The sequence below is a fragment of the Homalodisca vitripennis genome, chromosome 8, assembly GCF_021130785.1.
Source record: "Homalodisca vitripennis isolate AUS2020 chromosome 8, UT_GWSS_2.1, whole genome shotgun sequence".
NCBI classification, from domain to species: domain Eukaryota; kingdom Metazoa; phylum Arthropoda; class Insecta; order Hemiptera; family Cicadellidae; genus Homalodisca; species Homalodisca vitripennis.
In genome coordinates, this window is record NC_060214.1 from 67,510,120 (window position 1) to 67,526,952 (window position 16,833).

General features: G+C 36.0%; 1 protein-coding gene across 5 annotated transcripts in view; it reads right to left on the minus strand.

Annotated features, from left to right (window-relative positions):
* Positions 1 to 16,833, minus strand: part of LOC124367668 (protein yippee-like 2) — a 231,823-nt gene that overhangs the window by 35,081 nt on the left and 179,909 nt on the right. For all 5 annotated transcript variants that reach the window (XM_046824675.1, XM_046824677.1, XM_046824680.1 and 2 more), the window contains one exon: positions 13,019 to 13,155. In XM_046824675.1, the coding sequence (XP_046680631.1) occupies positions 13,019 to 13,120 (102 nt within the window). In that variant the 5' untranslated portion in view covers positions 13,121 to 13,155. The remainder of the gene's footprint in view (positions 1 to 13,018; positions 13,156 to 16,833) is intronic.

The following is a 16,833-nucleotide window of genomic DNA, read 5'->3' on the forward strand; positions in this document are numbered from 1 at the left end:
GTTTTATGTTTTTAATGTGCTCATAGCCCTATTTCTACAATTTTGTTTAATTTCCTGAAGACGGGTTAAACCGAATATAGAAATCGTTTAATAATATCTTTTTATTTACTATGTTTAAGATCAATATATATATATATATATATATATATATATATATATATATATATATATATAAACTCTACTAATTAAATACTATCAAGGAGGTATAACTAAATTTGATCATAACCAGAACGATTAAGCATTACTGTGACTACAGCGTAGAACACCACGTGTCGCGTAACAGGCTTCGCTAAGGATCTACGCAAATGTCCTGCAGTGTCACGCGTTATAATGTCACGTGATCGTAATCAGTTTGTTGCCAAAGTTATTTATCCTGTGATTTTCTCATTTTCATGTAATTATCTATTACGCCAATGATAAAACGTTCGCTAACGCACAGCCAAATCCCATGGAGTGTCATGCATCATTATCGAACTCAGTGTTGGATGTGTAGGAACTAAGCTTCATTCCAAATTTAAAGTCTACGGGTTTTTCCGTTCTCGAGATATCGTGTGGACAGAAATGAAATTTTCCCAGCCCCTCTAGTGATAGGCTTCGCTAACGCTCAGCTAATAATAGACCTATACAAGACTTCAAACAGTAACAAACAAGAAATGAGCAAAATTAACTGCAATGAAAAAAGAAAACAAAAACAAGGCATGAATATATTTACGCTTTTGTTATAACACCAATGTATAATACAATAATATTAGTATTTTAAACTGTATGGTACATCATAATAATTTACAATAATTAATCTGCATGCTGTACTCATTACATAAAACCACACAGGTAACTATTTAGAATAACAGTTCCTCAATTTACCTTTTAACGTAACCTATTACATATTATTTGGAGAATAGTTATATTGAATTGTTATTCTATTATAACGAAATATATATTGTGTTATGTCTGGCGGCTATTTTGTTGTTTTTGGGAAGCTCCCGACCTTATGAAATCTGTTTTGATTTAATTTAATGCCATATAAGTTTATTTCAAAGCGCAACAAAACAAATATGAAAAACCTTGAGAATTTAGAGTAATGAAATCGTACAGCGTTACATTAAATATTTTCAAACGATGAAGATTTTAAAGAGTAAACATATAAACCGTTACATAGGCTCGTGCAAGTACTTGAAATGTGATTTAATATAGTTTTTGTGATGATATCATAGAAATCGATAAATATCTCAAGTAGTTTCCTTGGTCTCTTATTCAAGGCAAACATCAAGATTTGTTTGAACAAAAGCACTCCACTAAAGTTATTAAACACTTCACCTTCAAGTCGGACAAGTGCTATCTAAACATATCCATAAGTTGGCTAGGACGTGTTTATTCCATTTAAAGGACAACTACAGGAGAAAATTCCTTTCTTCTATGGAACAAGACCTTGAGTTTTCTCCTATATGGACAATGTTAAACCTCAATCAATTTGTATGTATTTTTGTATATTGAAATGACAAAACACAAAAAAGTTTTATATTTTTACATATGAAACAATAACATGCATTAAAAATAACTATAATGAGTTTTGTTACGTATTAATTACATCTAGAAAATTAAACATATCAACAGCTTAACGTCAAAAATGTGGTCATAAAAGGGTTTAAGGACCAATACTGTTATGATGGGGTTAGAATCAGGATGGTCGCCAGTACGGTTACAAGGGCTTATATGCTCATAAGCTGCCCTTTAGAGAGGTCATAAATAATTTCGTATAATCCAGTCTTTATCTATATGATAATCTTTATACTGTATATCAAAATCTCGTTACACGATGTTCGTTTACGCTAATCAACGAAACCATTGAACCGATTTCAATGGAATTGTACAGACATGTATTGTTTGGTCCAACTGAAATGTATGTCTCGGTTAGGAGAGTTCTAAACTGTGTAATGTTGTAGAAGATGTTTCTTGTAATTGAACATATTGTTCTTCGAGACTGGTCCTCAGAATCTCGTAGCTTCCAGGAAAGTCATTATAGTCGAAAGACAATGTTTTGCTATTATAAATCTATATATCAGTTACGAACTTTCTAAAAACAGTAATGTTGTAGAAGATGTTTCTTATAATCGGACATATTGCTCTTGGAGACTGTTTCTCAGAATCCTATAGCCTTCAGGAAAGTCGTTATAGCAGAAAGACTCTTTCGCAAAAAATATTGTAGATTATAATGTGTTTTATTAATTATAGCAATCTATTATTTATATAACTATTATTTCAAACAATCGTTAGGAAAATCAGTGCTCGCCTAACAGGCCTCCCGGCTTTTCCTCTATTATTTTTTTCTGTCTTCGGTATCGTATAATTAGTGAAGGTTAAAAATTTGGAGGCAAGTTTGGAGCGGATTTCCAAGTTCTACTTGTTATTTTTCCAAAAGAAATTAAGCAGTGGGAAATAACGTTGTTGTTGTATTTAAAAATAGATGTCCAAGCTAGCATGTACCAAAATAATATGGTGGTAATCTAATTACAAAAATTATGTACTACAGTGAACTCTAGTGTACGAGTACACATAACTTGTTTTTGACATCTTACATTTTAGGTAGATTTCGTATACAAAATAATATGGTAGTAATCTAATTACAAAAATTATGTACTACAGTGAACTCTAGTGTACGAGTACACATAACTTGTTTTGACATCTTACATTTTAGGTAGATTTCGTATACAAAATAATATGGTGGTAACCTAATTACAAAAATTATGTACTACAGTGAACTCTAGTGTACGAGTACACATAACTTGTTTTGACATCTTACATTTTAGGTAGATTTCGTATACAAAATAATATGGTAGTAATCTAATTACAAAAATTATGTACTACAGTGAACTCTAGTGTACGAGTACACATAACTTGTTTTGACATCTTACATTTTAGGTAGATTTCGTATACAAAATAATATGGTAGTAACCTAATTACAAAAATTATGTACTACAATGAACTCTAGTGTACTAGTACACATAACTTGTTTTGACATCTTACATTTTAGGTAGATTTCGTATACAAAATAATATGGTGGTAATCTAATTACAAAAATTATGTACTACAGTGAACTCTAGTGTACGAGTACACATAACTTGTTTTGACATCTTACATTTTAGGTAGATTTCGTATACAAAATAATATGGTAGTAATCTAATTACAAAAATTATGTACTACAGTGAACTCTAGTGTACGAGTACACATAACTTGTTTTGACATCTTACATTTTAGGTAGATTTCGTATACAAAATAATATGGTGGTAATCTAATTACAAAAATTATGTACTACAGTGAACTCTAGTGTACGAGTACACATAACTTGTTTTGACATCTTACATTTTAGGTAGATTTCGTATACAAAATAATATGGTAGTAACCTAATTACAAAAATTATGTACTACAGTGAACTCTAGTGTACGAGTACACATAACTTGTTTTGACATCTTACATTTTAGGTAGATTTCGTATACAAAATAATATGGTAGTAACCTAATTACAAAAATTATGTACTACAGTGAACTCTAGTGTACGAGTACACATAACTTGTTTTGACATCTTACATTTTAGGTAGATTTCGTATACAAAATAATATGGTAGTAATCTAATTACAAAAATTATGTACTACAGTGAACTCTAGTGTACGAGTACACATAACTTGTTTTGACATCTTACATTTTAGGTAGATTTCGTATACAAAATAATATGGTAGTAATCTAATTACAAAAATTATGTACTACAGTGAACTCTAGTGTACGAGTACACATAACTTGTTTTGACATCTTACATTTTAGGTAGATTTCGTATACAAAATAATATGGTAGTAATCTAATTACAAAAATTATGTACTACAGTGAACTCTAGTGTACGAGTACACATAACTTGTTTTGACATCTTACATTTTAGGTAGATTTCGTATACAAAATAATATGGTAGTAACCTAATTACAAACATTATGTACTACAGTGAACTCTAGTGTACGAGTACACATAACTTGTTTTGACATCTTACATTTTAGGTAGATTTCGTATACAAAATAATATGGTAGTAACCTAATTACAAAAATTATGTACTACAGTGAACTCTAGTGTACGAGTACACATAACTTGTTTTGACATCTTACATTTTAGGTAGATTTCGTATACAAAATAATATGGTAGTAATCTAATTACAAAAATTATGTACTACAGTGAACTCTAGTGTACGAGTACACATAACTTGTTTTGACATCTTACATTTTAGGTAGATTTCGTATACAAAATCAGCTAATTGCAATCGCCCTCGTGGTAACACTATAGGAAAATGTCTGCACAACTTCACCTAACGTGACCCACTAGAGCCCAAACTCACTCCCGTACAAAATGTCAAAATTATGTGGAAACGATAACTGTACCAAAAACGCCTAAACAAGTTGAAACTTGGTACAAAATTTCATCTTATAAATGTCTCGGCTTAGTTCGTTGGCCAACTTGGTACACCATTTCGTTTCAATATGGCGGCCGTTGAAACAAAGCACAACTCTTATTTATAAACCTTAGAGAAAAGTTTTCTTGGAATGCTTGTAAGATTTGGTAACATTTTCCAATACGCAATTTTTTTGTATCTCAAAAGGTTTCCAAATTATTAATTCCATTTAATCACCATTTAAACGTTGAAACAAGTAAATACTTTGTACAAAAATTGATCTTAACTAAGATATTGAGTACATGTATATCGAATGATAATAAATTAATAATATTTTATTGCTCCTATGAGGACTTTCATGATATTATTGCTGCTGAATGGTACTGAATTAGTGATTCAAAGTAAAAACATTTCATAAAACACTGGAATATAATTAATGTTCAGCAGCCCATTCCTATAAAATGGGTACTGGTTGTAAAAAGTATCAGGCGAGCAGAAAATATTAGCAGATTATATATAGCGTTAGTTATAAACAAGACAAACTAGATAAAATCGTGAAGGTACTAAACTTTTATTCTCCTGATACATATTAGGAGGTTATATTTTCACTTTGACTAACAAACCATAAATTTTCTGCAAGCAAGTTCTTTGAGTATGGTTTAGTTGTGGTTTATTATTGTTTTGAAAAACAAGAGTTATGTCTATTTTGAATTTTAAATGTGTTCCAGCTATTCGTTTTTAAGGTATCTTCTTACACTTCCAAGCCGTTAATGTTATTTACCAGCGATTTTATTTACGAATATAATTTATATCAATGTTGTAGCCTTCACTTGTTTTGTTGCCGTGGTGAATTAATCTTGTCAGTGCCACAAAAGCAGTAAACGTCGTCTTTCTGCGATACACGGGCGAGCGAGATAAAGACCCAGGCTGAAATTTGTTGAGCCATTAATCTCTTGGATAAAGGAAGGAAGACTGTCGTTAGACTTGATGTCGTTGTTGGGCAAAGAATGGAGGCCACCAGGATTCCGCACAAAACGGTGCGATTTTGCGAAATTCAACCACAGAAACGATTCGACGCTGTTAGGAAGTTTTCCAAATTATCTCTGGACATACTTAGATCGCAAAAACGTAACTAATACGAGGTTTAAAATGATTTGTTTTGAGTAGCAAATCATCTGAAGGAGTTCAGGTTGATTTGTTTTGGTCGAGAAGTGCGTACAGTGGGCGATGTTGGCAGCATTGGCATAACAATGGCTAGAAAGAGGTCATTGTTGTCCACTTGCCGTGCGGCCAACAGTTTATTTGCTGTTCTTATAAACAGTGTCACAGCAATACGATTATTCAGCTCAAGTCCGTTGACACCGTTTCTTGGTCAAATAAACACGACAACTTTATAACAAGAAATCGATCTTACCCGGAATTACTGTTAGTAGCTCTTCCAATTACATTCTAAACACATTATTTATCGCGATTGCTGATTCCGGCGATGCTGACACCATATTTCACGACAACTGGAAATGCTGAGTCGCTTTCTCACGGTGCGAGAGGTGTTAACTGCGTGTGTTCTCGGATCTGCTGATGCAATCTTGCTGATGCCGTAGTCATTATGCATTTAGATCCACACGCGTCAGCATTTTAGATGGATATTCTACTCCCGTATTGTCTGATACATTTGTATGGGCGAGTTACCAACGTTCGCATATGAATTCATTTGAATTTGAGTTGGTAAAACAGCGAGAATTCTTTTACTAAATAGAGAATGTTGCCTTACAAAGAATATTTGCCAAACTATCTTGAAATTCATAACAAATAAACAGTTCCTTTTTAAAATGTGCACATAAATAATATATCAATATATTAAATGCAAAATTTAAATCAAATTTTAATGTAGACAGCGCTTGATACAACTTTTTTGACGTATACAGTCATAACCGAGGTATCATAAAACTCACTAAATCGCTTTATCCCAGTTTCAAATTTTGAAATAAATTTTACAAGTAACTACTCGACTAAAAGGCACAGGGCGTTGGTTTATTTTTATTAATATATTGTCCAATAAATTAAGAAATATTTCTACGCTCAAGGCTTTCAAAACTCGTTTGAATCGCTGTTTAGAGTCAAATACTCTATAATGTAAACGAGATTCTGTCGTATGCCTGGGAGACCACACAATAACAAGACTGATTCCCGAACGAAGTGGGAAATATTGGCGATGAAGGAATGTTGAATGGAAGCTCGATATGGTATGTATTGCCAAAATATTAGAACTATTTGACGTTCGCTGCACAAATGTATTTTGTCTCCGCAATAAATAATTGACTATTGACTATAGTTATGATTTTAGAGTTATATTTGTTCAAGTAACTTTATTATTTTATTAACCCACAAATGTTCGATTCTTTTGATTTCGTCGTATACTTCTGATCATCACTGCTTTTGTCTATTACAATTAAAATAGAAGAAAATATATTAACTTTGTACATATTTTAAAAATGTATTGTGATAAATACCACAATGATGTTTCAAAATAATCATCGGAAAGCACTGACAGTTAAGTATCTGGTGCTTATTAAAAGATTTTACGCATTGAATATTAATACGCCATAAGACATTACGATTTTTGTTGAATAAAAAAAGTGGAATTCGAATTTTAATGCATTTGGGAGGAATAAAATATTACGTGTTGCGAATGGACTGTCGTCAAAAGGTCGCTCTCCTCTAAAAAGTGAAACAAATTTCTTTAGTTAAGAAAATAAAATTGTATAAGCTTTATTTTTACTACCTTAAATTTGTTTTGAAACCCTACTTCTGTTTAAGCATATGTAAATAATGACAGAGTAATAATAATAATAATTGTAAGTATATAACCTTTACAATGGTATGCAGCTTGATTTTTGTTCTACCATTTTGAAGTTTTACCGTTTGTCACAAATTGAATGTCGTAATCTCAGAAAAAGTAACGACAAAGTGTTTTTAAAATTTAATGTCACGTACTAGTGATAATTATGTATATGATATAAAATATTTAATCAAACCTAATAAACCCAATCTTTAATTCTATTGCTTAATATTATTTATACATAAGCTATTCCGTAAAAATGAATTAAACGATTACATTGATTCACAGAGCGTCTTTTTAATTCAAGTGATAATAATTTGTTATCAAGTCACAGAAAGAGCTAACGGTAACAACAAGGAAGGGGTAGGAACGGAAGTGGAGATGCACGAAGGCGCGACCGAGCCACACTTCCGGCAGGGATGTTATTTCCGCCAGCCAGCCCTGTTATCAGCCATAACCCTTTATCAGCCATTGATAGCAGGGTTTACAGCTGATCAGACAAGCAAACTTGCGGGACCGTAAACCGTCCCAGCGATACGCCAGACCCGGTAAACACAAACAGGGGCCTGGGGCTCTGTTATGGCCTCAACCCAGATTGGATGGGTTGTTTTCCTTCTTTCAACGTTTTATTGCTTTCTCATCCAGTTGTTTGGATTTATCCAATATTATTAGAATAGAATCCTCCTACTTACATTACTCGGTCTGTGTTGTTCCAACTGTTGCGCGACAATTGTTGAAGTTAATGTTGAGTGGTGAAATTTGGGGTTAAGATGGTGTAATTGATTCTAGGTTTTGAAAATATTTTTTATGTCAAATTCATGGCTTTTTGAGACAATTTCCTGGAATATAGAAATATATTTAATTTGTAAAAAACACTCCCAATAATTAGTAAATTTTATTTTTCTGATGCCTTTCGTGTTCAAGGAACACATCATCAGACACACATAAAATTTAATAGTTAATGTTGAGTATTTGATTCCAATAAGTAGAATGTATAGAAATATATTTTTAGTATTAAAATAAAGTAATTTAAAGTACTTTATTTAAGCAATTTTGTAATCAGGTCCTGCTGAAGATAAAAACCTAACATGTTTACAGCAAGCACATGAGTTGTAGCTTCTAGGTGTGACCTGATTTCATACAAATCTGTCTATTGGAATCACCTTCATGAGGGAAGATTTTTTGCACTTTCTCCGATCATGACCTTCAGAAACCATAACTACCATAAAACGAAAATTTGTATATAAGTGTGTATGTATCGGCTAATCCAATATAACGCGAGATAGTGAACACGATAACCGTTTATTAGTTACAAAGGCAATGCTAGCAAATAGCTTGGATGAGTTATTCAGCCTTGAGAAATAAAAAGTTTCAAGATGGCGGCCATTCGTATTCGAACAAAAATGTTTACTTGTCTAATTCTCAACGTAACCCCAATCGGTACATTAAAAAAAATATATTAGGTAAAATTTTTCTTTATTTCTGTTTTCAGGGAAGTAATCTAAAAAAAATATGAATTTAAGACAACAAAATATTTCCCACACCAATAATCAATTGCACCACCTTAACTTGCGATATATTCGAGCATATTCGGTTTAAAAACGTTTATGCAAACTAAATATAAGCTTCTTTTCTCAATATGAAATAACATGAAACAATATAAATGTATCGGTCTATGAAATGAAGAAGCGGCTTTTTTAGAGGTCTCCTTATTTGATTAAGTAGAAGTATGCTGTGTATGGTGTTTCCATCAGTCTTTACAATTCAGATTGATTCTTAAGTGCGTTAGTTGTCCAAATTTTAATCAGTTACAGAATTAGATCATCACTTAATATTTTATGGACAAATCCCGCAAACGAGCTTTCAATTCAATCATTTATTCTGATGGATAAATAAAGAAGTTTTGCCTTTACACGTAATGTTTAGGAGAAGAACACATGATCGCTCTTGACATCATTCGGTCAGAGAACTAAAGCTGTATTTACATGTCCACAATGTTTTCATGGCCAGATCATGGTAGATCTTAAATCATTAATATAATTAAAGCAGATTTCGACAACATATAATATTACCTATTTTAGGACAGATCAAGAGATCGGGATCCTTATTGCTGAGTGTTAGCAAAGGACTGGAAACATTTCATTTCTGTCTGCCTTTCTGTCCCGAGCTAGAAATGTTGTAGATAATTTTTATTTCACGTTGTTTGGACGACAAATCAATTAGTGGCTGACGTGGGCACACCCCGCAGGTAGAACATTGGTGGCCAGGGGAGATGGAGGACAATGGACTCTAATTGCACAGACAATGCCGCCTGTCGCCCTCTGGCTGACCCACAGACAGCAGCAGCTGATCCAGGCTCCGGCTTCGGGTCACTCTTGTTAAATAACGTGTCGGTATTACACGGAACCCACTCTGTCCCTATCTACTACTTGTTATTATGCTATATAAGTAGGTCAACACATCAGACCACGTTGGTCGATCTGGCACGTGATCTAGGGGCGGGAGAGTAATGATCGGAAATGCCCCTGGCCATCAGTGCGGACTTTGGTGACGCCTTCGGCCTTCGGCGCAACTCCGCGCTTCTGGCGTAAAAAAGAAAAACATCCCTCGAGATAGAACCCAAAGTCAAGCTCAGATCACGTGAGCGCTCTTAAAGACGAACTTTAACTTTAGCACTACTAGTGACGTATTTATGACAACCTATTTAAACCTACTTCGCGTACTGTTGGAAACCAAGAAGTGACGCATGTTGTCGAGGGCATATTCCTCGGAATTGTTCCGGACGAGCGTCTAAAGTTTGGATCCAACGTCGAACAAGTTTGAAAAAAGTCAGTTCTGGAATTTTCGTTCTAAAGGCGGCCTGTCTTCTCTGGTCGACAGAAAAGCTCTGCTTGCTGCCTACTATGGGATTAATATACAAATATTTCATATGGTGTTGCTGTTTGAGGGTATGAGGGATGCTACTGCAAGCGTTAGTCAAGAAATGCTGAGAAATGTGTGACGGGAGATTGAATTTTGATTTGTACCTAAACGGCCATAAACTCGATATTGAATTTCGAGATTTATTGTGTAACACTAAAAACTTTTGTATCTGTACATTTATAAACGTTACTATACAGTAAAAGTTATTTTAATAAACATTGATGCTAAAATTTGTTAGTTGCTTACCTCCTTGTATAACTTATAGGGCTCTGACTTTGGTTGAAAAAATTTAATTATACCAAAAACCGACACCATCACCTGACAATACATCTACAATATTCTATTTACAGTTTCCCGCTGTGGTTGTGCTCTACACATAGCTATGATCACACAATCAAAATTATCATCAAACCTATTCGAACGTACAAAATATATACATGCCAGGCGCCCATACTACTAAAGCTTCCTCAGTTTTTCCTCGTTCTGTTTAATGTGGCCATGAAGGAAGAAGACCTGTTATACTAGCGGTAGTACAGTATAGCGGTCCCGGAAATGAAGCATGAAGAGGCGGAAATTCTCGCATACTAATTTGATCAGATAAGTACAACGAATGCTGGAGGATTGCTGCTGTTATGAAGGTAAAGATACAAAAATACTCTTTTAATGTTGAATACAACTTACTAAATAAAGCACAAACAAGGAGTTGCGAAAGGTCTTGGCTGTAGGCCTACTGTTAACTTCGGCTCAACCTCCGAACCAAAGTATGTCTACGTACTATAAATTGGAATCGTGCTCAGAATCACATTATTTCTTAATATTAATAGCATTATATACAATTTAAAAAAATAATTGTCTCAGTATGGCGACCATATGTACATAATATGTAAGTGCGGATATGTTCTGTGGCACTCCTACTATAGTACAAGACACTCACCTTGGATATGAGCTCGTCGTGGTTAGCGAGGTGAGCCCGGCAGTGGATGCACGAGTACGTTCTGTGGCAACCCTACTATAGTACAAGACACTCACCTTGGATATGAGCTCGTCGTGGTTAGCGAGGTGAGCCCGGCAGTGGATGCACGAGTACGTTCTGTGACAATCCTACTATAAGTACAAGACACTCACCCTGGATATGAGCTCGTCGTGGTTAGCGAGGTGAGCCCGGCAGTGGATGCACGAGTACGTTCTGTGACAATCCTACTATAGTACAAGACACTCACCTTGGATATGAGCTCGTCGTGGTTAGCGAGGTGAGCCCGGCAGTGGATGCACGAGTACGTTCTGTGACAACCCTACTATAATACAAGACACTCACCTTGGATATGAGCTCGTCGTGGTTAGCGAGGTGAGCCCGGCAGTGGATGCACGAGTACGTTCTGTGACAACCCTACTATAGTACAAGACACTCACCTTGGATATGAGCTCGTCGTGGTTAGCGAGGTGAGCCCGGCAGTGGATGCACGAGTACGTTCTGTGGCAATCCTACTATAGTACAAGACACTCACCTTGGATATGAGCTCGTCGTGGTTAGCGAGGTGAGCCCGGCAGTGGATGCACGAGTACGTTCTGTGGCAATCCTACTATAGTACAAGACACTCACCTTGGATATGAGCTCGTCGTGGTTAGCGAGGTGAGCCCGGCAGTGGATGCACGAGTACGTTCTGTGGCAACCCTACTATAGTACAAGACACTCACCTTGGATATGAGCTCGTCGTGGTTAGCGAGGTGAGCCCGGCAGTGGATGCACGAGTACGTTCTGTGGCAACCCTACTATAGTACAAGACACTCACCTTGGATATGAGCTCGTCGTGGTTAGCGAGGTGAGCCCGGCAGTGGATGCACGAGTACGTTCTGTGGCAACCCTACTATAGTACAAGACACTCACCTTGGATATGAGCTCGTCGTGGTTAGCGAGGTGAGCCCGGCAGTGGATGCACGAGTACGTTCTGTGGCAACCCTACTATAGTACAAGACACTCACCTTGGATATGAGCTCGTCGTGGTTAGCGAGGTGAGCCCGGCAGTGGATGCACGAGTACGTTCTGTGGCAACCCTACTATAGTACAAGACACTCACCTTGGATATGAGCTCGTCGTGGTTAGCGAGGTGAGCCCGGCAGTGGATGCACGAGTACGTTCTGTGGCAACCCTACTATAGTACAAGACACTCACCTTGGATATGAGCTCGTCGTGGTTAGCGAGGTGAGCCCGGCAGTGGATGCACGAGTACGTTCTGTGGCAATCCTACTATAGTACAAGACACTCACCTTGGATATGAGCTCGTCGTGGTTAGCGAGGTGAGCCCGGCAGTGGATGCACGAGTACGTTCTGTGGCAACCCTACTATAGTACAAGACACTCACCTTGGATATGAGCTCGTCGTGGTTTAGCGAGGTGAGTCCGGCAGTGGATGCACGAGTACGTTCTGTGGCAACCCTACTATAGTACAAGACACTCACCTTGGATATGAGCTCGTCGTGGTTAGCGAGGTGAGGCAGTGGATGCACGAGTACGTTCTGTGGCAACCCTACTATAGTACAAGACACTCACCTTGGATATGAGCTCGTCGTGGTTAGCGAGGTGAGCTCGGCAGTGGATGCACGAGTACGTTCTGTGGCAATCCTACTATAGCACAAGACACTCACCTTGGATATGAGCTCGTCGTGGTTAGCGAGGTGAGCTCGGCAGTGGATGCACGAGTACGTTCTGTGACAACCCTACTATAGTACAAGACACTCACCTTGGATATGGGCTCGTCGTGGTTAGCGAGGTGAGCCCGGCAGTGGATGCACGAGTACGTTCTGTGGCAATCCTACTATAGTACAAGACACTCACCTTGGATATGAGCTCGTCGTGGTTAGCGAGGTGAGCCCGGCAGTGGATGCACGAGTACGTTCTGTGGCAGTGGGGCAAGTACGCCTGGAACGTCTTCACCATGGCGGCACTGCCATACAGACTGCCGGCTGTCTACCCTACAACACCAAACAGACATTTAAATGTTGGACAAATATTACACTAACCAAAGAGTGTTAGATATTTCCTAAATTTTACATGTAGACAAAAGCTAATCGCCGGGATGACGCCACGTGACAAATGGAGAAATGGCTTGTGAATCTTCGACTGTTCTTCCTTACAACTATCTACAATCAGGAATCTTCAATGTTACAGCTTTAACCGAGTAATCCTAATTTATAAATCATAAAACTTGAAATTAAATTGCTATGTTCATAATAAGATGCAAAGGAAAAAAGAGAAATACAGTAATTTTTAATTTTTTGTTCTTTGTAACATAAACTCAGTGGTGTTTCCTACATTGTTCTCTTGGTTCTTAAAATCAGGAAAAGTTTTACTTATTTACTGTAAGTATACCGATGCTGTAAAAGAAAGATGAATTTCAAAAAACCAAAAACGTTTTTTATTTCATAACAGGCCTTTAAAAAAGACCTTTTCAAAACAGAATCCAAGGCGACTCAAACACTGAAGATATTTTTGTTTCTATTATGAACACCAAGAGTGTATGACATAGTTGTGGTTAAGTAAAAAATTAAGGAGGGAAATTGTTCATATATCTACACTAATTTGTCAACACTTGGACACTAAAGGCATTGGTATACCAGGATGAGGAAAATCGGTTACATTAGTTGCGTTAACATGTAAATGAAATGAATAAAACTAATAAATAATAAAGAATAATATAGGTGATAAAAACGTTCAAGAAAGAAAACAGCTTCAGCAGAGAAGACAACGTCATGTTGACAAAGTGTGAATGGAAAACTCGGGACGTTTATGACACAACAGTTACATGTAATGCGGGAAAACTCCACAGGACAAACTTCCGCAATTTTCCAGGTAACTGTGAGCAAGTGGGAAATCCTGCTACATCACGCACGCGGTACAGACACGTCACCCAGGTCGTTGACAGAGAGCCAAGCCGTCAATACAGTACTGTCTCGCTTAACACTGCCGAGCTTAGAGAATCGTCGTCACTCTAAAACAATGAAAAATTATATACTAATAATTTTTATTATACAGAAACATATATTATGCGTAGTAGGAAAAACATTGTTTGCCTAGAAGTAACTGTATTGCATCCATCAAGCTTTCTCTTTATTCAAAACTAGCAGTTACCCACGGCTTCACACGCGATTCCCTACAGAAAAATTGGGACGTAGGAGGCATATTTCTTTTGAAAGTCGTTATTACCCTTCTGAGATAAATGGTAGTCACTGAAAGATACTTCAAGCTCATGCATGATCTGTTAAGATTTAAATTTTAAAACAGTCTCAATATGCACCTGTGAAATAACTGGAATTTTTCTCCAATATTCTACGATTTTTGTATATAATTGAACTATATTATCCCAGCGTGGACAGGAGTCAAACAGTCGAATTCATTAGTGCACATACGATGTAATAAATGATGGCGCTAAAAGTAATTTTGAAACGAAAATAGGCATATTGTAGGTACTTATTATTACAGTCATGTTAATAATTATTATAATGATTGATAATATATGAGCTTCAGTTGTTAAGCGAAATTGCGTATGGCTTTTATTTTAGGCTTTGCACGTGTATCACTTCTGGATCGAATTAGTTATATCTCTGATGTCATGATTGAGCTTGCTTTGTTGTCTCGATCGAGAGAATATGTACGCACGGAGTTCTGAGAACCAACTTTAAATGATGTAAACATATATTTCTTTTGTCGCATTATATACCTTTACAAAGAACAGCTGATTAAATTTGAACAGGCTCTTTCACTTAATAACATATGTTTGCTGCAATGCATTTCTTACAGGTATTTCCCTAACTTTTAGAGACCAGTGGGGCGGAATCCTGACCACGGGAACGGTATAAAAAGTATCCTATTCCTTCTCCCAGTTCTTAGCTACCTCCCTACCAATTTTCAGCCAAATCGGTTCAGCCGTTCTTGAGTTATAAATAGTGTAACTAACACGACTTTCTTTTATATAAATAGATGTAGTATGGATTGTCTCGTACATTATTATCCGTACTAGTATTGTCGCATTGTTTCTTGGACTAATCCCAAATTTTACTAGTACTATTGCATTATTTCTTGGTCCAATCTCGAATTATAAGCTGTAACTAAATTTAAAGCTGGAGTGCATAAGAAACAAGCGAAGATATTATTTGTTGTATGATTTTTATGAATTTAATTTTGAACATATGTTTTTGTGACAGTTTGTTTACAGATTAAAATAATTCATTTTTCGTGTCTTGTTTAAAGCTTATTAAAACCTTTCTAATTTTCTCTCGTTTTGAAATAAAGTTTTATTTTAGTATCTGTGTACATTTCATTTGTGATACTGTGTGATTGTGATTTTTATCGCAAAAGCAAACAAAATATGTTGACGCATTAGGTACCATTTATTCTGAAAATTATAAGGTAAAATAGGGTCATATAATATTAGGAATATATTCCAGACTATCACAGGAAACACTTAAGCGACACTTTTCCTTGGCTGAATCACGGTTTTGGAAATTACTTTAAATTTCCAGTTAAAAGTGAGCAAATTATACTTCACAAACACGGAGACGGCCAAAGATGGCCAAATCAGCTATTAAGGCTTGCTTACAATCGAAGGATACGCTGAAATATAGGTATAATATTCCAAATCCTCGAGTATCGTTTTTTAAATGGAACAGTAAAGTTACGAGTAAATAATACTAATAATAATAATAATATATCAGCTATTAATAAGAATTGTACTATAGTTTAATTCTTGTAATGACATGTCTCGTACTATAGTTTGAGACATATCATTACAAGCCTGTGTAGAGGCAAAAAACTGTTTTTTAAAGCACTCTGACTTGAGAAATACGAGTATTATTTTAACTTCACACGTGTACATTATATTACTCTCTTGCGATAACATTATTATTAAAGTTATTAGTTGAGATCTCTTGAGATAATACAGCGAAACGGTCAGGCTTGCCATGTTATCTCTTACTATAATCATTTAATTACTGCATAAATAAGTTCAACACCACATGAGGTCAGAGGATTTGTACCATAGAAAAGAAAAACCGGAAGTCTCTTACTGAAAAAAGTTGGTGAATTGACTATAAATGTTTCGTATGGAAAAATTGTGTTATCATTTCATGAAATATAACGGCATACCTATAAAATGTAAATTATACGTATAACGGCTCCTGGACAAAAAGCTTTCGTTCTACCTTTGACAGGCACTGTATAATTTGAATGGAGTACAACAAACTTCCAAACCTCAAACACTTAAAACACAGCTACAAGAAAGTAACTCTATTTGATTTCAGTAGTACCTTGAGGAAAACACAGTCAGAGGAATAACACATGAAAATGATCAATTATAAATTATGTTGGAATACATGATAAACACAATTGTTGTCAGGATGCAACATTATAACACGATTAGAAAATCTGTCGAGCAAGTTCCGGTACTTTTGCAAGTTCCGGTCTACTGTGTAAACTACTTGGGCTGACCGTGTTGGCTACGAAGTTAAGAGTTGGTGTCCGGAAACAGCTCAGGAACAGAATCAACCGGTAATTAGAGTAACCGCAAAGTCAGAAGTGACTGCTGGAACTGGGTTGATTAAATCTGGAAGGGAGGGCGGAAAAAGGGGTAGCAATGACGCATTCCATCAAGCTGC